The following is a 24,658-nucleotide window of genomic DNA, read 5'->3' as shown; positions in this document are numbered from 1 at the left end:
AAATGGCCAATCTCAAAATTTCAAAAGTCATTTTATTCTTATTCACATTTAATGTTTATGTGTAGCTTTCTGTTTATTTGATGCTAGATGGGGGTGTCTATGCTTAATGTCTTTTTTTTTTACATATTTAAGATCTGACAACCTGGTTATAATTCAGCAGTCAACAAACTCATCCACTTCCAATAAAACTGCCCTGGATATTTATTTTTCAGTCTCTGCAGACATCACTCAGACCACAAAATGAGTGACAAGAAAGGAATGCTACTTATGGGAAGTGATAAAATTTAAAGGCATACTCTTCCCAGGTTAGCATTTACGGAACGTTAATAGCAACATGCCTTGCTGCACAACTGCACAAATGCACACACCTATGAATCTATGTTTTATAGATATATAATAGATATATATATATATATATATATATATATATATATATATGTGTGTGTGTGTGTGTGTGTAAATGATATATATATATATATATATATATATATATATATATATATATATATATGGATGCACTTTATATCCTTAAAGTACTGAAATATCGAAATTCAGTATTTCGAGGCTATAAAGTCGAAACCTGAAAACAACGAAAACTCAGAAGTGCGAAATTCAAAATCTCACACACTGGAGATTTTGAATTAGCGCTTCTACTCCACACACACACACACACACACACACACACACACACACACACACACACACACACACACACACACACACACACACACCTTCCTCCCCATACATAAACACTAGTGCTCTACTCTACTACGTAAAAGCAGGGGGGCAAGCACCCCTGCACCCTCCCATGGGGGGCTGCACCCCCCCACACCCCCCTACTTAAATATTCAAACTCATGGGTCACACTACATACAAATCCACACAAAACATCACCACACAAGCTACATTCCCCTAGCACACACGCATCACATAAACAAAACACACTAACACACACCACAGCCCCTACCCAAAACCCTTAACAAATAAGCACTTACTTGAATCCACAACCACAGTGAACCACCAGAAGTGCTAATTAAAAATCTTCGTTGTGCGAGGTTTTGAATTTCACACTTCTGAGGTTTATTTGTTTTCAGGATTCCACTTTATGGGCTCGAAATACTGAATTTCGATATTTCAGTATTTTGAGCTTCTAAAGTGCATCCATGTATATGTATATGTATATATATATATATATATATATATATATATATTTTTTTTTTTTTTTTTTCTATCTATTCTTGTTATATTTCCAGAAGTATTATTTTACTAACACATTTTGACTTTCAGAATTGCTAGAGCTGGGTGAGTGGAATGTATAAAATAAATCATAGTGTACGAGCTGTAAGCTTTTGAACTGCAGTAACAGCTAATGTGTTCATTTTTGTTTGTGTTTTGTTCTTTTTTTTTAAGGGCTTTTTGCAGTAATAAGTCTTGTTTTTTCTTTCCTGTTTAGGCCCAGAAATCCTGGATAGAAAGAGCGTTTTCCAAGAGAGAATGTGTTCATATTATACCAAGCACCAAAGACCCCCATAGGTAATTGCACGCTTTAATGCTATACATAATATAATAACAGAGAAAGGAAAACATTTTTATTCCAGTTGCTGCTTCTTACTTATAACCTTTTGACATTAGTGCACACATAAATGGCACAGTTGGCACTTTGATGCATTCTGCAGTTTGTTTACTGTGCACAGCCATGCATCACTATGTGCTGTTTGTATATGTAATGGATTAGACAGTTGGGGAATTAGCATTGTATACAGCAGTACAACAATGTGTGAAGTATACATCAGAAACATGCAAGGCTCAGGGGCTGAAAACAATGGCATGCAGTACAGAAGCAGCACATGGCTCCTTACTTTATTGTGCCACAAAACATACAGATGTCACATAGTCCACCACTGGTATAGGGCTGTTGCAGTTGTACACCCCAGTGTATTTACTTAATGACTCATTATATGAAATGGCACTTGATTAAATTATTGTTGTGACATGTCACACTGAATATTTCTGAGAAGCCTTTATATCCTATTAGTCAGCCCTACAGATGACGACCCAAACCACAGTCCCAGAGAGACATTCATCACAGTACAGATCTACAGATAAAAAAACAAGGTGGCATTGATTTGTGGCCAGATGTAACAAATTACAAATACAGTAATGACAAACTTTGGTACCACTTCAAGGAAATGAGTGCCAAAGTGGGCCATTCACACCACAAGACTGCAGCTGCAGATGAATTACATCCATATCATGTCATACATAACTTAGTTGATGCAGGAACTGCAGCGTAACTAATCACTGTCATATGGACACAGTGAACACAAACAGCAGTCACAAACCAGAAGCATCCCAAGGCGTTTGGCATTTGTGTATCTGCAGCTTCAGAAGAACATTATGTAGGAATTGAGCGAACCGGTATTGCTTCTCTTACCAGAGCAGGTACATTAAAAGACTGTATATAACAAAACTATAGCTGTGCTTACACTTACATTGCAGGTATTTTGCCTTCTACCAAGCATAACAGCAAGACAAAGAAAACGGAAGTCATCTACAGATCGTACTTGTCGCTGAGTTGTGCTATAAAACTACCAGATGTTTACAAGTAAAAAATTACCAGATGCTTACAAGGCAAGCTGCTTAGTGAGAAGCGAGTTACTGTCTGCGTCAGCCTGTGCTATTTGCTTTCTTTTATAGCACAGTACAGTCTGAAGTCATGCAAAGCACAGGGTAACACCCTACAAATGAAAGATGATACTTGGAGACCCTGTACAGTACAGTCTGAAGTCATGCAAAGCACAGAGTAACACCCTACAAATGAAAGATGATACTTGAAGACCCTGTACAGTACAGTCTGAAGTCATGCAAAGCACAGAGTAACACTCTACAAATGAAAGATGATATTTGGAGACCCTGTACAGTACAGTCTGAAGTCATGCAAAGTACAAAGTAACACCCTACAAATGAAAGATCATATGTGGAGACCCTGTTCAGTTCAGTCTGAAGTCATGCAAAGCACAAAGTAACACCCTACAAATGAAAGATGATACTTGGAGACCCTGTACAATACAGTCTGAAGTCATGCCAAGCACAGAATAACACCCTACAAATTAAAGACGATACTCGGAGACCCTGCTGTTGTTGGGCACATGCTATACACAAAAGGTCAGAGTGAGTTTTATTCCATCCACTTGAACCACAGTACCAGATGATGTCTGTAGCTAACGAGACACACACTTTCAAATAATTATAGCACAAGTATTGTACCCAGCACAACAGTTCTCATATTACAGCACATGTAATTGGTTTGTTTCTGTTACACCAGTGCAACAGTGTATGTTGCATGCTTCTGTAACATACTAGACTTTCAGTAGTGTTATGCTAAACTGCAATTTCTTTTGTTAACACAAGACTATACAAAGCTGCACAAAATCAGGGAAGATATATGATTTGCGAATAATGTGCTGTATCATGTTAATGCTATTCATGTTTCTGATGGGAAAACAATGTTTAGGGAACATTCTACAGTGGGTCTGATTGTCAAATTACCAAACATCTCACATCTGTCGATAAGAAATAAAAGCACGGTCTCAGGTATGTTACACTGCCAATTAATCTTATGTAGAACTTTGTCTGCAAACAAGTTGCTGGAGGTATATTATTGACTCAAGTTAGTTGAGTGTTTTCCCTATTAATGGCCAAATTTTGTTCTTCCAGTATGTTTGGTATTATTTGTAAGCCTTTATTGGCACTATTTTATCAAAATAATACCAAACATACTGGAAGGACAGAATTTGGAAAGGTGCAGTAGTTTTGCAAGACGGTATTGCCAGGTAGGTTACATAAGTTTGGAAACACCATATTTTAAAAGGAGCATATGTTCATGTGGCTTCATAGGGAAAATGTAGAGATATACTTAATTCTATTATATGCTAATAGAGAAGATTGTACTGCTGAAATGTTATTTGAGATAATTTTGGAAGAAATGTTTTGTCTAAATCTGGAGCAAAATAAATTAATGTATTAGTGGGAAAAAATAAAAGAAAAATGAGAAGGAATGATATACAGCCTGTTAAATAATGCTATTGTAAAGTGATTAGGGTAAGAGAGAATGTAAAATTTTGACTGCAGGCAGTGATATTTATAGATGATAGTTTATAAAAGAAAAAAGATGATGATGGTACAAGGAAAAAAGGGGAAGCTAGACGTAGTGTGGAAATTAAAGGAGAACATCACCAAAAATGTCAAGTTTCTTTCCAAAAAAGTGATTTCCTTCTCCGTAATCTAAGATTAAAAGTTCCACATACAGAAAAAGCATAATTTTATAATTATTCCGTTAGTTGTGTGCTTGCACTTGTTTTTGTTTTATTTTTACATGAACTCTCACATTTTCTTTCTGATGTTAGTCTCAACATCTGTTACATCAAAAAGGCTAGGCAGGACTGAATAAGTAGGTGAGGTCATTGTTTTAACTACAAAGTCTTTAAAACTAATGGGTTTTAAACATAAGTATTTAAAAATGCCTTACCAATTATAAATTACCACTATCGTGCCACAGATAAGTAGTGTAGCCTGGAGTGACAGTTCAGAGTCAGAACAAAAGCAAGGGGTTTCAGGCATAGTTTTCAGATGTATATATTCAGAAAGTATTTTACATGCCAAGTATATATGCTAAGATCACTTCTTTATGAACTGCAGTTACAGTTGCCATTGCTTTTTCAAGTGTGCTCCTTAAGGCAAAGGTCATGCTATGCTGCAGGGATTGCTATGTAAATATGTAGCAAGCATTCTGTGCAAGGCAAAGTGAATGAGTATATGAAACATCACTACTTTTGAACATCAAGAAGTAGCTGTGATTGCAGTAACTTTACTGCTTTGAGTTAACAGATAGAGTAGTTACAGCGGTATTTATGACTTAGCTCTTTTTAACCTGAAGGTGTTCATCTGCCTCATTCCATCCAATTAATTAAACTCTGTGTAACTTAGTACAAGCTGAATCATTTGACCAAGCTTTGTGTTCACTTCCATTGTGTTCTTAACTTCTTAGATTCTTATAACTTAATTACAGTCAAGCTGCGTTTTGCTGCTTATAGAAAACAATTCAATTTGGTTTGATAGTGAACAGAATTTTCTGGTTTCTGCATGTTTAGATTTGGTACGCTGATGCAGTGTAAGGCAGATTTAACTGTAACATTTTTCTTGCAAAAACTATTTAGACTTTTATACAATTTGTATGTCTACAATTTACAGAAAAGCTATTGATGCTGCTATTGATGTGGATGCCTTATACATAATGTTTTAAATCTGAAGTCATTTCTTGACTAGTTACTTCTTGAGAGATCATTCAGGAGTATACTTTGAAGTGCACATATTTATGTATCTACACTAGGCTACTGCAGTCAGAGAAAAATAGTAGGGTTATTCTCTTACATGTTTTTGTTATTTGGCTTTTTTTTTTTTTTTGCTTGCTATTCTTAGTGGACATTTTTGCTTAGCATTAACCTCCCCACTCTCTGCTTTGCTGCAAACTATTGATTTTGATCACATAATGCTATAGGAATGATTTTCCCAACCTCAACCCATTCCGTTCAGGACCATACTTTTAACTTTATTTCTTACATTCTTCTCACTGTAATGTTTTGGCTTCTTCTAGCAAGTATAGTGCACTGCCTTTAACAGATATCCTTTGGGCTCTTTGTAATAGTTCCTATAATAAACAATTTATAGATGGTGATACAAGCTGTCCTCACCAATGAAGCTTGAAGTATACAATGAGGTATGTGAATATATTTACATAAGTTTCAGCCTGCATGTTTAGACTATTTCATGATTGCATTTGTGATATTGTAAATTATACTGGTCATCTGATCAATGGCATCCAATCAAATGTTGCAGTCCTCATTAGCTCAAAGCAGTCTAGTTGCTCAGTACCTATGTACTACTTAAATGAGAACGGTAACTGAAACCTGAAAAATGTGTTTTTCACCGTATCTTGAACTTTCCTGCATTACTAATATCTCTGTATAAAAGTAAGTGATTATTATTATTTTCTGATTGGTTATACCGCTATATTAGGATATTGTCATGCTGAGTGAATTTGTATTTTAGTTAAAGCTTTCTCATCCCTGATATCATTGTATAGGGACTGAAAAACACCCCTTTAATGAGAGGACAATTTACAGTGGTTATCTCTCTCCTCCAAATTCAATTTGAGGAATTTGACCTCTCTAACTAATAGTTATTACTTAGGCTGATCTGGCTTGTGTTGCACTCACACTTTAATACTGTAGTTAGAATTAGTTTAATTTATGTTAATTACCTTCCATTAACTCACTGACTTGCCTTAATCATACATTGCATATAAATGTAAAACAACTTCAACAAACACCACAGGAAGATAACATGCAATTTTACAGAAAATGCAGTATAAAAAAATGCAAATCAAATATTGACAGAAAATCGGGAGAGTAAGATAAAAATGTATTTCCTACTTTGTAACACTCTTATGGCTTGATGAAACAGAAAGTCTAATAATGTATGATAAAACTATGCCTGAAACCCCTTGCTTTTGTTCTGACTCTGAACTGTCACTCCAGGCTACACTACTTATCTGTGGCACGATAGTGGTAATTTATAATTGGTAAGGCATTTTTAAATACTTATGTTTAAAACCCATTAGTTTTAAAGACTTTGTAGTTAAAACAATGACCTCACCTAATTATTCAGTCCTGCCTAGCCTTTTTGATGTAACAGATGTTGAGACTAACATCAGAAAGAAAATGTGAGAGTTCATGTAAAAATAAAACAAAAACAAGTGCAAGCACACAACTAACGGAATAATTATAAAATTATGCTTTTTCTGTATGTGGAACTTTTAATCTTAGATTACGGAGAAGGAAATCACTTTTTTGGAAAGAAACTTGACATTTTGGTAATGTTCTCCTTTAATTTCCACACTACGTCTAGCTTCCCCTTTTTTCCTTGTACCATCATCATCTTTTTTCTTTTATAAACTATCATCTATAAACATCACTGTCTGCAGTCAAAATTTTACATTCTCTCTTACCCTAATCACTTTACAATAGCATTATTTAACTAGCTGTATATCATTCCTTCTCATTTTTCTTTTATTTTTCCCACTAATACATTAATTTATTTTGCTCCAGATTTAGACAAAACATTTCTTCCAAAATTATCTCAAATAACATTTCAGCAGTACAATCTTCTCTATTAGCATATAGTAGAATTAAGTATATCTCTACATTTTCCCTATGAAGCCACATGAACATATGCTCCTTTTAAAATATGGTGTTTCCAAACTTATGTAACCTACCTGGCAATACCGTCTTGCAAAACTACTGCACCTTTCAAGAATGTTTATAAGAAGCACTGGTCTACCATGATTTTCAGCTATTAACAACTGTCCCAATGCCATAAATCAAGGTGTCACTTTCAAAATGACTGCTATAGCCAACCTCCATTAAGTGAAAAATATTTGCAGCATTGAAGAGAATATCATCAACAGATCTGACCTCCAGAAAGAAATCATAATGTAAAAGTTTCATGGTATCCTCTGTATGTCTGAAGCATTGCTAAACCTACCATTCCTACTTTCACCCTACCCGTGGAGGCAGTTTACTGAATTTCAGTGTGACAAACCATATCCTGGAGTTACTGATGTTCCAATTCTAGTCCTTAAAACATATTTACATGCTAGCAAAATTATTAATAACCATATTTCTTCCATATAACATCATAAATAGAACCTTTTTTAATTACCTTATAATACCTAGAGCTACTGTATTTTGGAGCCATCTGTATCCCATCATCTGGCAGAACAATTCTGCCTATGTATGTAATTTTCCTCATTAGGGTTGACTTTGAATAATACTCAGAGCTTAGTTACAGCTGTTGTGATGCACTAAAACAAAAAAACAAAATATGCATGCTTTATATGCAAGCAAAACTAGTATTGGACTGCATAATATGTTTACATTAAGTACATGTAAACTAAGTACATTAATTAAAATCTCAGTCTCATAACACTGACTATCCCAACTATGTAAACCACAAGGGTGACTGTTTTAGACACTGTGTGGAAACCATAAAAAAAAAAAAAAAAAAAAACTAACAAGGCACTAATTTATTTATATTTCTTTACCAAGTAAATTGATTAACATATGGCAATTTTCAGCAATGACCTGAGTCAATATCAGTGTTGTACAGTAAAAATAAATAAGCTTCCCTGTCGATATGTATGCGACTTACATACACAATCAGCTACAAATGAAATGAGTTGCAGTAGGGTCAACCCAAGTTTTTAGGTCATAGATGCAAAGAGAAAAAACTTTGATATTATACCAAGTAGAAGGAATAATGAAGGAGGGTGGATTGAAGGAAGGAGGATTGAAGGATAGTAGCTCCTGTAGAAAAGGTTAGAAGGAAAGTGAGCATGGAGTAATGATAAGGAAACAAAGTTATATCAAGCAGTCTGTACTGTATTAGCATGAGGTGAAGGTGGACAAGGTATTCACCCATGCAGAACTAACTACAGTGTCCACGCTTGTTACAAAGAGAGGTCTGTTATTAATGCTGCAACAGTCAGAACCTAAATTGGGGAATGGCATCTATATTTCTAAAGTTAGCTGAATGATTATTTTATGTATGATAACCTAATTTTGAGAATGTACACTCACCAGTAAAATAGTTAAGCTAATGTAATGTCTACATAGTAAAAAGACTCCTTAGTCTTGTGATCTGACAAGGTGTTGGTAAATTAATAGTTTGTAATGTGAAGATTAACATCTATCAAATGTCGTTAGTCTGTATATTAAGAAGCTTATGAGGAGGAGGATAGCAGTGTTTGACAAAAGACAGGAAGACATTTAGTGGTACAATGAGAGACATACTGCTGTTCCCAGAGGTTATGTGAATTTTTTGATCATATGACTTGATAATCACATGACTTTTTAGGGTGGGTTTGTGATGTCTTGAATCAGGAAATGTATTTAAATGTTCTTTTGAATGCCTTTTACTTGTCTGAAGAAGTTCATTTTATTTATGTGAACAAAAGCGCTCACATTAAAAGGTTTTTAAACTATAACTTGGATTATTGGATTATTTCCAGCTTCGAGGTGCCTGGATTCCTGTTTTGGATTATTTGCTTGTAGTTCCCAGGGGTTAAGTCAGAATGATAAAACAACATTACAGTCATTTAAAGCACTTATATAGTACGAGAAGGCCTAGTACTACTGATGGCAAAGTATATTACAGTTTTGAAATTAATATATCCTTGGCAATAGCACATCTGGATTGTGACAAGAGTAAGTGAGTAAGCCAGTAGGATAACCTGACTGTATTTCAGGTTTGCTAAGAGAGTCTAAGCAGTTTGGTTTCAGATCAGGATACAGCACAACTGACTTGATGTTTGCAGTGAGACAGATAGCGGAGAAGAAGCTGGAAATGAGGAAAGAGTCCAACTAGGTATTCCTAGACTATAGGAAAGCATATGAAAAGGTCCAAGGAAATTGATTTTGCCAGTTCTGTGGTGGTTTGAAATCCCAAAAATGTTGGAAGAACTAATGTAAGCTTCATATAAGGATACAATGACAAATGTATGAACAATGTTTGAAATCACACAGAGCAGTTCCCAGTGGGAATAGTTGTGCATCTGGGTTCTGCTCTGAACCCACTGCTGTTCATATTGGTGACAGACTGTATTAGAAAAAGGTTAGAGGAGACAGAGCAACAAACCACTGCATGCATACAATGTGGCATTATAAGCAAATTGTAAATAGAAAATTCAACAAATAAATTAGGATGGGAACACAAAACTAAAGGTAAACAGGATAAAACCAAGTACAGACAGACAGTTGTCATGGCAGCAAATGGTTTAATCAGACAAAGTTGAAAACTGAGACAAAATGGAAAATATTGGAATAGGTTGTTAACTTCAGCTATCCCGAAGGGGTAGTGGAGGAGAAAATAAGTCAGACTGAGGAGGTCAAAGTTAGAATCAGAGGTGCTACAGCCAGCTGTCATATTGTGTCAGAGGCAGTGCATGATAGAAGAATGCCAAAAAGACATGAGTAGGAAAACAGTTGTGTGACATACTTCTGTATGGTAGAGAGACTAGGGCAATGAAGACAGAGGAAGTGAGGAATCTACAGGTGATGAAGATAAAGTGCTTGCTATGGGTGGTAGGATGCACACTGTTGGATAGGCAAAGAAATGACAGCACAAGCCAAAGTAACTAAAATTACAGAGAAGGTTAAAGGACGCAGATTACGTTGGCTTGCACATATGTGCAAGAAAGCAGAAGATGATTTGGTAAAGATGATTTCAGAGACACAGGAGAAAGGCAAGAAAAACTGAGGGCCTCCATCCAAGAGATGGACGTTTTGTATGACTGAAGACGTGTAAGAGTCAGGCATGACTAAACAGAGGTGGCAGGAAAATTACACTGAATTGAAATGGGGGTGACAATTGATGCAGCAACACATTCCCATGCAGAAAAAATGGGAAAGAGGGGATTGAGTATGATGATGATGTTCTAAGAGAATCTAAGCTGCATTAATGCATTCCCTCTAATGGAGTTCTGAAAGTTTCAACTGTAACTTCCAAAGAGCAGAGCCTAAACTTTTTGTTAGAATCAGATTATGTCCTCACATTTCAAACAAATGTTTATATCTCTTGAAAAATCAGAGCTAAAAAAGAAGTGTAAATGTCAAGCTCTTCAGCACAAAACATTTTTAAAGCAGTAATATTCTTTAGGTTCTATATCTTAAACTGGATTTTATAAGTCACAAGTTAGCACAATAACCATTAAGTTTATAATATTTTGTAAATAACGTATCTCAGCAACCATTCAAGTTATTTACATACTATCGGTGGCATTTTGTTCATCCAGCTGAGGGCTTCCAAATGAGGTTTTGTTGAGGTATTTAGAAAAATATAAAATGTATGAGGATATAAATAATATTATTTGAACAATTAATATCTTTTTGCCTGCACTAAACAGAGGTCAAATATCAGTACATCTGTGTTTATCATTGTGTAAGCTTTAAGATCATTTTTTTTAATACATTGCATGTAGCATGGTGTGAAATCACTTATCTGAGCCAGTAATCAAGGAGCCATAGTCCTCACCACTGACTGGTGGGGAATGTTCACTTAGAACAAAAAATGGATAGACACAGTATTTTCATATGCAGCTCTCTGCACCAAGCACAGATCTAGGGCTAGACTTCCTCTCCAGGGCCCAAATAAGAGTCCACCATTCTCTCTGTAGAAATCAGTACATTGTGTCCCTGTTTCAAGTAGCTGGCACACACACTCTTTGAGGTTTGATTTTTTGACACACACACACACACACACACACACACACACACACACACACACACACACACACACACACACACCTGGAAAGGCTGGCACAGATTTAACAGCTCTGCTACCTCCACCCAGACTATAAGGTAGATTCACTGCCACCAGCAAGCTATTTTAAGGCTGTTACCAGGGTACCACATTACTCTCAGTAAAGTTAATACTTATACAAATGGTAATGTTTGACCAAGCAGCAATACTTTCAGGAGCATGAAGCCCACAGTGTCACTAAATAAATGCAATTACTCTCAAAGGTTAAACTATTTCTAAAAGACCAGCCACAATGAAAGGTATAGATATATTTAATAATAAATAATAAAATAGAAAACATGAAATACTGAATATATTTTTACAATAAACACCAGAGTTTCAATTCACATGAAAATATAAAAAACAACACATATTGAAGTTTCAAAAAGATACAGAAAAAAAACAATATTTATCTAGTCTCACTATATTTTCCTAACTGACTGAAGAATTACTGTTCTGTAGTTAAGTTACTTATAAAAGCAAGGCAAGATGAAGTAGATGAGTGTCTTTGTTGTCAGTTCCAATAACAGAGTGCTGAGTGTCACTATCACATCTCTCACTAATATCTAAAATAATTTCAGTGCTGGCTATAGAATGATATAATATCTGGCCACCTAATTCTGTAGTTCCACACTACCTCCTTGACTAGAAGCTGAACCAGGATCTAACACAGATGTGTCACAGTGCACGCCTGGGGCTTTGCTAAGGGATCTGTAGACTGTAAAACAATTTCATAGGTAGGTACTAAGCTTTTGGCCCCAGGGCATATATAAGCCTTGCCATAAAGGTACCCTGGCTTTCGCCACCCAAGAAAATTATTTTCCTGTGCCCCTGTTGAGCAGAGCCACAGAGGTGATCCCCGGGTTGAAGTTCCTATTTCCCATCCAATCATCAAGATTTTTCTTGAAGAGTGCTAATGAGGAGCTTTGTTTGATATAGATAGGTAGTTTGTTCCAGAGTATGGGAAGTCTCTGGGACAGGAATCTATCCCTCCAGCATGTTCTATTTATTATGGTGACAAGGTTTAGGTCCCTAGAGTGTGCTCAGAGAGATTGAGATTTCTTTAAGTGGAGCATGTCCAACAGCTCTGGGTTTGACATAGCTTTGTATGTTAGGCAGAGATCGCCTCTGAGTAGGCAATATGCGACAGAGTAAAGATGGAGTTTTTTGAGTCGGTCTGCATAGGGCATCTGTTTGAGGATGGTAATCTTCTTTGTGAGGTATTTCTGCGGCCTTTCCAGTTGTTGTAGATATCTTGTGAGGTACATACCAAAAGGGGCATTGTACTCTATAATGGATCTAATGAGTGATGAGTAGAGGGGAACAATTACCTCTTTTTTCCTGGATGAGAAACCTTTTGTGATGACGTGTGTCACATAGAAGGATTTTCTGACTACTGTGGCGATGTGATTATCAAAGGAGAGACTACTGTCCACCTGTGTCCCAAGGTCTCTTGTCACACTTTCAGTGTTAAGTAGACTACCACCTATATGGATACAGAGTTTTTACCAAATGGGATGACAATGCACTTTTTGGCACTGAGCTTGAGGCCATGGCTTTGACACCAAGCATCTGTCTCAGTGAAGCCCTTTTGTAGGAAGTCCACATCATTAGGAGTTTCGATTATGGCTCCTAATTTGCAGTCATCTGTGAACTTCATTAGCCAGAGACTTTTTGTGTTAGCCTGTACTTCAGAAAAGTAGATATCAAACAGGAGAGGACCGAGGGCTGAACCCTGTGGTACTCCACGTGTCACTGATCTGAAGTCGGATTTAGAGTCTGCTACTTTCACAGTGTGGGTTCTGTCAGTGAGCCAGTTGGCAATCCATCTTGTGACATAGGGATTTATACCTAGTTTAGTAAGTTTATCTATAATTCCAGAGTGGGGGATAGTGTCAAAAGCCTTGGCAAGATCTAGATAGGCTGTGTGAACCACCTTACTCTAATCTACAGCTTTGGTGACTGCTTTAAAGAAGTCTATCAGGTTTAGGAGACATGATCTGCCTTTTACAAACCCGAACTGTGTGGGGTCCAGAGTTTGGAGATTACCAATGTCAAAGTTCCATGATGATACATTCCATGGCCTTGCAAACCAGGCTCGTTTGGCTAATGGGGCAGTAGTTCCCAGGGTCTGGGGAGTTTCCCCCTTTGTATAGTGGGATAACTGTCACTGTGTGCCAATCAGTGGGCACAAAGCCTGAGGTGAGGCTATGATTGATCATGGTGCTTAGGTGGGGTGCCAGTTCATTCTGTAGTTCATGTAGAACTCAGCCTGGGATGTTGCCGGGTCCCATGGATGCTGTGTTCTTGGCTTTGGAGAGTGTGTTTTTTACCTGTGCAGCCATGATTACAGGATCAATGCATTCTTCCGGTATAGAGATGGGCCCTTTAGGGGGTGAGAGGGGGGTAAAGTTAGCACTGAACCTCTCTGCCAGGATGTTGGCAATATCAGTTGGTTCTGTATATTTAGTGCTATTGTGCTGTAACTCAGACCAGATCTGAGTGTTGCCATTGAGATTCTTGGAATAGCTATAGAATGCTTTGTGGTTGTCTTTAGAATCAGTATCGATTTTGTTTTCAGAACTAGCTTTGGAGGCTTTTATGACGGATCTCAGCTTCTTACTGAGGCTGACCAGGGAGTTGCTCCAATCATGGGATTTTATTCTTTTTTGCAACAGTTTCTTTCTTCTGTTGTGGAGGATAGCATCTTGGTTCTGTTATGGATAGCACGATCCATGCACTAGTGTAAGTACTTATAAAGTGCATTTATGTAGGATTCAGCAGTTGTACCTCTATTGTCCGTCTGCATGGGTGTCGTGAAGTTTGCCACTTTTGTCTTAAGAAGTGTGAAGTTGGCTTTGGAGAAATTTTTTATGGTGGTTTCCCTAATGGGGGGTGGGGGCAGGATGTGGATGTCTAGGGTGATTAACTTGTGGTCAGATCTGACCAATGAGGAAATTACCTCTGGTGTGGAACACCAGTCGTCCATGTTGGTAATGACCAGGTCTAGGATACTGCTGCCCCTGGTGAGGGTGTGGATAAGTTGATCCAAGGTGTTGGAATTTATGAATTCCAGAAAGCGTTGAGCAAAAGAGTTGGTACATGAGTAGTTTTCCCAGCTAATGGTGGGGTAGTTGAAATAGCCCATTATTAGGGTGTTGAGTTGTACCCTAATATTTTCCAGTTGATCAAGAAATGAGGAGTGGGAATCCTGGAGCATGGTGGGGGATCTGTAGTGAGTTACAATTTGGATTGCCGTCTTGCCCAGAGTTAGTTGCACTTAGATAATCTCGGATGCATTATGCTGAGCAACTAGCCTGGAGGTGTGGATATCCTTAATGAGTATGGACACACCTCCGCCTTTAGTGTTTCGGTCCAGGTTAGGTGGCCGAAAGGTGCAGTATGAATTATAGCCTGGTAATGCAGGGGTGCTCTCTGGAGCCTTGAACCAGGTCTCTGTCACTGCACAGATGTCGATGTTCTACATTTTAAGGAATGCCTCGAATGAATGCATTTTGGGGATTAGACTTCTAGCATTGAGTAGCATTACCCGTAGATTTTGCTTGCTTGTACCTGGTACGGTGGTGAATTTGTCATTTGAACCTTGCCTAAAAAAGGCACTATAGGGGTGGCAAAAGCTTTAGCCAGTATCTGGAATCCCAAGGGTGACAGGTGCAGGCCATCTCTGGCAAAGCATCAAGGTCTGTCGATCATGTAATCCCAGACCGACAGATACTGGATCCCCTTAGAATGACACCAGAAGCTAAGCCAATTGTTGAAGTCAATCATTTTGTCCTCGTACTGTGGTATAATTCTGGGTGATGGCAGGATGCTGCTCAGGGCTAGGGTCATACCTGCCTGGGCTATAAGATTGGAGAGCTCCTCCATGTGTCTTTTCATGTAGTCCAGGGAGGTACATCTCAGGTCATTCACACCAACATGGACAATGACAGAGTCATATTTGTACTTGTTGTGGAGTGACCTGAGTGCTGGCACACAACAGGCAGCTGACAGAAACTTTCTCCTTGTTTAGCCTGGTGTGTGGGACATCAGTGTACCTGACTATAGACTCACCTATGACTAGAGTGGTGGGTACGTTTTTATGCCTTATGGGCTGTGGTTGAATGACACACTGAGTTTGTTGGCTATTTGTCATTTGGGTTGTGTTGGGGGCTGGAGGTTGCTTGCATTTCTGCTTTTCAGGTTTCTGTTGCTTTATCAGGTTTTTGTTGAGAGCCTCTGTGAATGTAGGTGTGTGTTTTGTGTTGCTATGTGTGTGTTTTGGTGGTTTTAAGGGACTATGTGATGAGTGTGGTATGGTGCAAGTGTTTAACTTCTCCTCTTGACTGTCTAGTCCAGTCTTGGGTGAAGAGAGCTTTGCTTCCAGTTTGGCTATATAAGTGCATCCCTCACAGGTTGTACAGTTGGGTGGTAGGAAGAGAGGGTTGTCTGTGTACATGAGGCAACTGCTGCATTGCCCCAAGATGCCCAGATTCATCAAGTAGACAGCAGAAAACACCCAGAGCTGACCCTTAGATATGCCTGGATAGGTTCTTATTTATAAAGTACTAAAACTGTTTTCCTCTAGACAAGTAAGTAAAGTTGAGTGCTGTAGTAATTTGTAGCTTATTTAGTGCTTACGAGTTCTGAACAAGTGCTGAGCTCAAAGAAGCAGATTTGACTGCTCAAACTAAAAAAAATTGGCTAGCTCTAAGGGAAAATTTGAAGATCAGACTTTATGGCGTCAGGAATAGTTTAACTCTAGCTAAGCAGCAATGCATAAAGTGTATTTTTATTTTATTTTTTTTAATAACAGTAGAAAATGAACTGCGGTGGTGGTGCTGTGGTAGCATTGTCGCTTCACAGTTAGACGTTGCCCGTTCGATTCTCAGTTAGAGCGTCTTCTGTGTAGCAACATGCGTGAATGGGCGTTCCTTCATTGAAGGTTGTGAGTTAGGCCCAGCAAGCCAGTACGTAAAACTCTACTGCCAATCATTAGTGGACCAGAGTTCTGCTGTGGTGACCCCTAACCAGGAAAAGCCAAAAGACAATAACAGTAGCAAATGAAAAAACTGATTTAAACATATTAACCAATTAACCAATAAAAAGCTAAAAACTGAGCCCTGTTCCAACAGTCTTCGATCAGACAAGTTCTAACTGCACACTCCTGCCACTAGGGTGCAGGGGAACCTTCTCCAAAAAAAGATAGTCTGGATTAGGGCTCAAGTTGTACAAACAAAGCTAGATTCAGCAGGTCTGAATGTAGTCTATGTTATAGCAAACAAGGTGTACCAATTTCAGAAAGAAACAGTCCAAATAAGCAAGCACAATAAGCCTTTAACCAGAAACTCCCAGCTCAGAAGGGCATAATTTACCCTCTCCTCCCACAAGAGTGCAGACCACACCTTCATAATGTAAAATAACTGGCCTGAAACCCAAGTGCTTAAACCAGAACTAATACACTTTTAGAATAACAGACACTAAGCCTTCAATCAGCAACTCCCAACTTAGAAGGATGTAAGCTACTTGTCCTGCCACAACAGTGCAGACCACAAACCTTAATTTATTTTATTTGTATTTTATTTTATTTTACATTTGTTTACCGGGAAAGTGCGTCTGAACACAGGTCCATTTTCAGCGGAGGCCCGGGGAGAAAATCTCCAAATACCAATATAGTCAAAAGGAGAGAAAATGGGAACATATAAGAAAACATAACATCATACATATTAAGAATACAATTGAGCATACATAACAGAGATTAACAATTTTTAAATTTCTAATAATAAGCCATTTCCATGTAAATATGAATATAGAGAGTTAAGTTATTTTTTTTTTTATTTTTTTTAGTTTTGATGAGAGAGGGAGGATAGAGGAATGGTGAGGATGCAGGGAGTAGAGGTGGTGAAGGTGGATGAGTTTAAATACTTGGGATCAACAGTTCAGAGTAATGGCGAGTGTGGAAGAGAGGTGAAGAAGAGAGTACAGGCTGGGTGGAGAAGAATGTCGAGTGATTTGTGACAGACGAGTACCAGTAAGAGTGAAAGGGAAGGTCTACAAGAGGGTAGTGAGACCAGCTATGTTATATGGGTTGGAGACAGTGGCATTGACAAAAAGGCAGGAGTCAGAGCTTGACGTGGCAGAGTTGAAGATGTTAAGATTTGCACTGGGTGTGACAAGGGTAGACAGGATTAGGAATAAGTATATTAGATGGTCAGCCCAGGTTGGAAGGTTTGGAGACAAAGCAAGAGAGGCAAGATTACGTTGGTTTGGACATGTGCTGAGGAGGGATGCTGAGTATATTGGGAAAAACATGCTAAAGATGAAGCTGCCAGGTAACAGGAAAAGAGGAAGGCCTAAGATAAGGTTTATGGATGTGGTGAGAGAGGACATGCAGGTGGTTGGTGTGACAGAGCAAGATGCAGAGGACAGGAAGAAATTGAAACAGATGATCTGCTGTGGCAACCTCTAACAAGAGCAGCTGAAAGAAGATGATGATGTTGATGAGAACATAACATTGGCTGAACAGTCAACCAGAACTTTAAAGGACTTGTCACTGAATAACAAATATAGATTGGGAAGTGGGGAGCAACCATTTGATCCTTAGCAGAATCCTAGCAGCAGTGCTGTGGTTTCACTTAACCTGGGCTGTAACATGAGCAATGCTAGTTATTTAAGTGGGTTTTGAAAAGTTTTTTAAATTGGGCAGTAGAGGTGGTGGAAGTTAAGTGGCAAGGGAGTGAATTCCATGTTCTGGCAATGGAACAGGCAAAGAGAGATTTGCCAGCATCATTTTTATGTTTGATGACATTTATGTGGTTCTGATAAGTAGATCTTAAGGTTCTAGTGGTGGTATAGGGGTGAATTAGATTCTGAAGTGCTGGGGTTTTGTCAGGAAGGTAGTAGAGCTTGTGAGCTATTGAGAGTTGGCTGAGTAGGAGTAGTTGAGGTAACTCAAGCCAATTAGGTTGCTTGAGGGCCAGACAGTGATGGGATCTATGAGAAGCATTGGTAGCTAGACAGTAATGGGATCTATGAGAAGTATCGGTAGCAAACGTAGCAATCTTGTTGTTGCAGGATTCCATTTTGCTTAGTTCAGTGTGGCGAAGGTTAGTTAAGATAGGGGAGGAATAAAGGAGAATGGATAAGAGATGAGTCCTTGCTAAGGTGGCTTTAGTATGTTTAGTGATGAACTGTCTGTTTCTGTAAAGGAGTCTGAGCTTTCTGTTAACTTTCTTAATTGTTTGTGCTATGTGTATGTCGAATTTTAGATTATTGTCAATTTCAATACCTAATAGTTTTGTGTGTGTTGTTGGGGTGATTTGTAAATTATCTTTAGATGTTATGGTAAAATCATTATTTGGTGGAGGAGATCTACCAAGGCTAAAGAGAATGAGTTTTTGTTCTGGGATTAAGACTAAGTTTTATGTAAGTGAACCATGCTTCTGCTAAGGAAAAGTTGGTATGGGTTATGGTTTTTAGCTCATGTAGGGTGGGGGAGTGACATATAATAGTGGTATCATCTGCGTATTGCACTACTGAAGCAGAGAGTGAGGATGAAGCTATCTGGTTAGTAAATAGTGAGAATAGCAAAGGACCTAGGATGGGCCCTTGAGGGACACCTATGGCTACTGGTGATAGGGGGGGACAATTGGTCCTGCCATAGAACTGCGTGTTGATGGTCTGATAAGAAGTTATTGAACCATGATATGGTGGAGGAGCTTATGTTAAAGGAAGATAGAGTTTCTAGAAGCATACTATGATTGACCATATCAAAGGCTTTTTATAAGTCTAAGAATATCGAGGATACAAATTGTCCATTGCTTCTATGGTGATTGACAACATTGGATGAGAGTAGTGCTGTGGTAGTACTATTGGAAGGTCTGAAGCCATGCTGGGATGTGGATAACAGGTCATTTTTTAGGAGGTGCTGCATTAGTTGGGAATGAACTACTCTCTCTAATATTTTTGATAAAGGTGATAGAATTGCAATACAGTGGTTGTTGGTAAGCTCAAGGGACTTATCCCCTTTGTGCAGTGGTATAATATGTGATATTTTCCATGAGTGAGGTACTTTGCATTCTGATATTGACCTATTTATGAGAATGGACATGGGATAGGCTATAGCTTCTGCTGTTATCTGAAGGAAGTCTGCAGTTTGATTGTCAGCTGCCAGAGTAGTTAGTTTAATTTTTTTGAGGAGTTTAGCAATTGTATTAGTGGGGACTGGGTGCAGCGAAAACTGGAGGAGTTGTTTGTTGTACTGAAATGAGTAGGGGTCTCTGTAGGTAAGGGGCTGCTAGGAGTATTTTGGGTGTTGGCTAGGGCTTGAACTGTTTCAGTAAAGCAGGGGCGGCCCGTGCTATTGGACTGCAGCCCTCCCAGCTGTAAAATAAGAAAATTAAACAAAATATAAAATAAAAATAACAAAAAGAAAATAATAAAATGAACCACGAGTCCTGGCACATCACACATCCACGGCATTTCCAATACTCGAACTGCTGGTGAACCAGTCTGGAGCATGCGCACAGAATCCAGACTGTCTCCACCAGCAGTCCGGACTACAACATGTGCATCTACATTTACCCAGCAGTCTATGCAGTCATTCTAACTGCATAGACTGGAAGGGGATCGGACTGCAACGTCTGCAGGCAGGGTGGTCTTGCGGGACAGCTGGAACAAGCCTTAGGTTCTCTCGCAGGATAACAGCTCCTCAGGTGTGGCAATGATGGTGCAGGATATAACGAATGATGAAGCGTCAGACTTACAGGTAAGTGTGTGTGTGTGTGTGTGTGTGTGTGTGTGTGTGTGTGTGTGTGTGTGTGTGTGTGTGTGTGTAATGCCTCAGTCACTACATGGTGGTGGGTAGAGAATAAGGCGTGAACCCTGCACCTTGGGTCCAAATGGCAAGAGCCTGAATTCCCTACCCACCACCGTTTGTAAAAAGAATGCAGATTTTTGCCTCATATTTGTTCTGTTCCTCATAAAATCTGTGGTTTCTATATGTTTGTTTCTCAATACAGCCAGTTGTGCAGTGGTACCATTGTTGCCTAACAGCTACAGGTTGTCTGGTTTGATTCTTGGCTGGGGTGCCTTCTATGTGGAGTCTGCATGTCCTTCCTGTGTTTGTGTGGGTCTGCTCTGGTGTCCTCTCATCATACAAAGACATGTCTGGAGTGTTTCTTCCTCTGCCAAAAATTGCCTTTTGTTCCAAGTCAGACTTCCTTGGTTAACAAATGTTAAATAAATAAAAATGACAAGCATTGGAATTTCAGACTTCATATTCTTCAGAAAGTACATGGTAACACAAAACCTATTATTATAGCAAGTTTATAAGTTTATAAGATGGATATTTGAAATTTGTCCCTATTTTTGGGACTGTATTTTCCCATTATCGGCTTCGTCCAGGTTTTTTTGTGCCAAGGCTGAGAGCTATGGTGATAACTGAACTCACTGAATATGTTTGGGGGCTGTATTCCCCCATTATTGGCTTTGTTCAGGTGTTTTGTGGCTAAGATGTTGACAGCTATGGTGACAACTGAATTCACTGAATCTAGCCATTTAAGTTTCAGTTTTCCTCTTTCATAAAATAGATGATTGATTTGGCATAGTGGTATGTTGCTGTGACTGTTTTGCGCAGGGTCCTGGGTTCAATGTCTGGCAGTAAAATGTATGGTGGTAGCACAGTATTTTATTCTAGCAACTTTCCAACATTATACAAGCAATGTTTAAAATGTGTCCCTGTTTTTTGGTCTTTTGCCCCCCCCCCCCCAATTTGGCTTTTTTCAGATTTCTTGTGCTGCAAAGTTCAGAGATACAGCTGAGTGTCAAGTAGATTTTACCAAAAGCTGAGAGCTGCAGGGGAACACAAGTTTAGTGATGCTTATGCTGAGTCTGCTTGCATTGTTAATAGCACAATTGGTAGTGTACTTGCTTTTGATGCAGAAGGCTGTGGGTTCTACTCCCGCAGTAGGTAGATGCATTGCTGATACTGTACTGTATTGTAAAGGGGGTGGATGCTGCAGTCCTTTTTGGTGAAGATACCTAGTAACTCTGAACCTGTTATCAGTTTGCCATCCATTCCCTATTGCAATTATTAGATTACTTTTACTTCTTCAGAGATTGTGCATATTTACTGATACTTTGATCATGTTTTCCCCATGAAACAAGTAGATAGTTGTTGTCAGGCTTATCATTTTTTAATGAAACATAGGCAATTTATTCCTCAAGGGTAACAGACACTTTATTTGTAGATGAAACAATGACATATAAAGTTGTTTGCTAGCAGCAACCTCTTCATTACTTACAGATTTCTTTATTGTGGAATTATTTAGATGACTTTTACTTCTTCAGAGATTGTGCATATTTACTGATACTGGTGGACTTTAGAAGTTTGAGTAGACTTTTATGATAGAAATGTTCTGAATTGGGCAGTTTTGTCATTATTGGTGCATGCATTTTGTTTCATTGTTTACTGGAAAAATGTTCAAAACAAATTTAAAACGTCCTCTACAGCTGTACTATATTGTACAAGGAATATAATTTAATAAAATCAGAAAGGTGTATCAAAGACCACGTGTATGTTTCATGTGCAAGGGGCCTATGATTTGAAAACAGCCCCAAGTTAATCTTTATCTGTCACTGGCAAAATGTATTTTCTTTGAATGTGGGTTTCAATGCTGTTTCAATGAATGTGAGTTTAAAGGGCAGAGAAGTTTTAATGCTAAGTCTGTTTTCATTGTGAGATTGCATTGCTTTGTTTAGCAGATGTCTTAGTGTTTGTGCTGTAAAATGCAAAATAAAACTTTCAAATGAAGTCCAAATCATCATAGAAGTAAAGTAGTATTCACATAAGTGTTTATGGTAAATGGGATGAAATAGACAAGTAATGGTTCATTGGAATAGCTGAAGGGGGGAGGCTCCATTCGAACACGATTTTGTGAGGGGGAAGGGTGGCAAACTCAAAGACAGCCAAGGCTTAACTATACCTCTCAACTGTCCAGATTTTCACAGAATGAATAGATTTTTGCTTTTTATTTTTGGTTTGTTCCTCATTAAATTTGTGGTTTTCTGGCAAATAATTTAGGAATTAAGTCACTAAATAATAACAGACACTGAGTTTCAGACTTCATAACCTTCAGAAAAATGCATGCTAAAGCAAGACCTGTTATTCTATCAACTGTCTCAGTTTATACAACATTTTTTTAATGTTTATAAGTATATTTGGCCTTGTCCAGATTTCCTGCATTAACAGGTTGAGAGGTATGTGCAAATAAATTGCTTTAAAGAATTAGGCATAACCGAACCTCTGAACTGTCCCTGAATTTGGCTCAAAATGTTGCTCTTCCCCTAATAATCCTACCGCAAAATAGCAATTTTGGAAGAAAACGTGGAGGGTTTACAATTAAGAAATAACTGTAATAATCAGAGTTATAGATTACTTTTATTTGAGAAATGCATGCAGATTCATTTGTTTTGTCAGCTGCTCATGTTAGCAGTACTAATATTAAAAAGGTGTCCCTTATTTGACAGGTCCCCAGCTGTATTGTGTGGCTATTTTATATTTTTGCATCACATTTTGGTTCATTTTTCATAAAATTGTGTTTTTTTGGCAAATTAGTAGCAACTCATTTAAAGACTGAAGTTAGAAAATAATGACAGACATTTGTGTTTCAGATTTCATACCCTTCAGAAATTCATACTAATGCAAGACCTACTACTCTATTACCTTTCTAAGTTTATAAGAGCAATATTTAAAATTGTCCTTATTCTTGGGCCTTGTCCCACGTCTATGTATGGCTTTGTCCAGATTTCTTGCTCTGAGGTTGAGAGGTATGACAAATGTGTCAGGGCCATCACAGTCAGCCAGAGACATTTCAAATTGTGACATACTTGTTGCACCCCACTGCCTCATGTAGTGTGACTCTGGATGTGTCCAAGCAAGGCAAGGAGCAGTTATGCAGTGTAAATGTGCAGAGTATCCCCCCATCCAAGGTAGACACAAGTACTACTTTTATTCTGTCCTTGATTTTGCAGAATGTTCGGGTTTGTCATATTTTTATACTGTTGATTTATGTTTATTATTACTCAGGAAGTGCCTGTTGCTCTGTGTTTAAGTAGCAATACTTTAATGACCATCAGGTAAGCTTGTCTGAGATCGTAAGATGCAAGTAAGCTTTAATAAGCATACTGTTAAAGAATTGCCAACATTGAAAGTTGGAAAGTGAGAGGATGCCTGAGAAATGGAGAAAAAGTGTTTTGGTACCGATTTTTAAGAATAAGGGTGATGTGCAGAGCTGTAGTAACTACAGAGGGATTAAATTGATTAGTCGCAGCATGAAGTTATGGGAAAGAGTAATGGAAGCAAGGTTAAGAAGGGACATGATGATTAGTGATCAGCAGTATGGTTTCATGCCGGCAAAGAGCACTACAGATGCGATCTTTGCTCTGAGAGTGTTGATGGAGAAGTACAGAGAATGTCAGAAGGAGTTGCATTGTGTGTTTGTAGAATTAGAGAAAGCATATGACAGGGTACCTAGAGAGGAGTTGTGGTGTTGTATGAGGAAATCAGGAGTGTCAGAAAAGTATGTAAGAGTGGTACAGGATATGTACGAGGGTAGTGTGACAGCGGTGACGTCTGCGGTGAGATTGATGGATGCGTTTAAGGTGCAGGTGGAGTTACATCAAGGATCAGCTCTGAGCCCTTTCTTATTTGCAATGGTGATCGATAGGTTGACAGACGAGATCAGACAGGAGTCCACGTGGACTATGATGTTTGCAGATGACATTGTGATCTGTAGTGAGAGTAGGGAACAGGTGGAAGAGACCCTGGAGAGATGGAGATATGCTCTAGAGAGAAGAGGAATGAAGGTCAGCAGGACTAAGACAGAATATATGTGTGTGAATGAGAGGGAGGATAGAGGAATGGTGAAGATGCAAGGAGTAGAGGTGGCAAAGGTGGATGAGTTTAAATACTTGGGGTCAGTAGTTCAGAGTAATGGTGAGTGTGGAAGGGAGGCGAAGAAGAGAGTGCAGGCAGGATGGAGTGGGTGGAAAAGAGTGTCATGAGTGATTTGTGACAGACGAATACCTGTAAGAGTGAAAGGGAAGGTCTACAAGAGGGTAGTGAGACCAGCTATGTTATATGGGTTGGAGACAGTGACATTAACAAAAAGGCAGGAGTTTGAGCTGGATATGGCAGAATTAAAGATGTTAAGATTTGCACTGGGTGTGACGAGGGTGGACA

At 38.5% G+C, this 24,658-nt stretch overlaps 1 protein-coding gene across 6 annotated transcripts in view; it reads left to right on the top strand.

Annotated features, from left to right (window-relative positions):
* TRPM3 (transient receptor potential cation channel subfamily M member 3) overlaps nt 1–24,658 on the top strand; it is a 2,946,644-nt gene that overhangs the window by 1,071,437 nt on the left and 1,850,549 nt on the right. For all 6 annotated transcript variants that reach the window (XM_044064372.1, XM_044064373.1, XM_044064374.1 and 3 more), the window contains exon 2: nt 1,454–1,533. In XM_044064372.1, coding sequence (XP_043920307.1) covers nt 1,454–1,533 — 80 coding nt within the window. The remainder of the gene's footprint in view (nt 1–1,453; nt 1,534–24,658) is intronic.

Source organism: Protopterus annectens, chromosome 2.part2 (assembly GCF_019279795.1).
Source record: "Protopterus annectens isolate FY-2018-M chromosome 2.part2, PAN1.0, whole genome shotgun sequence".
Classification (NCBI taxonomy): domain Eukaryota; kingdom Metazoa; phylum Chordata; order Ceratodontiformes; family Protopteridae; genus Protopterus; species Protopterus annectens.
The sequence above is the reverse complement of the archived record's forward strand: the minus strand, read 5'-3'. Positions and strand labels throughout refer to the sequence as shown.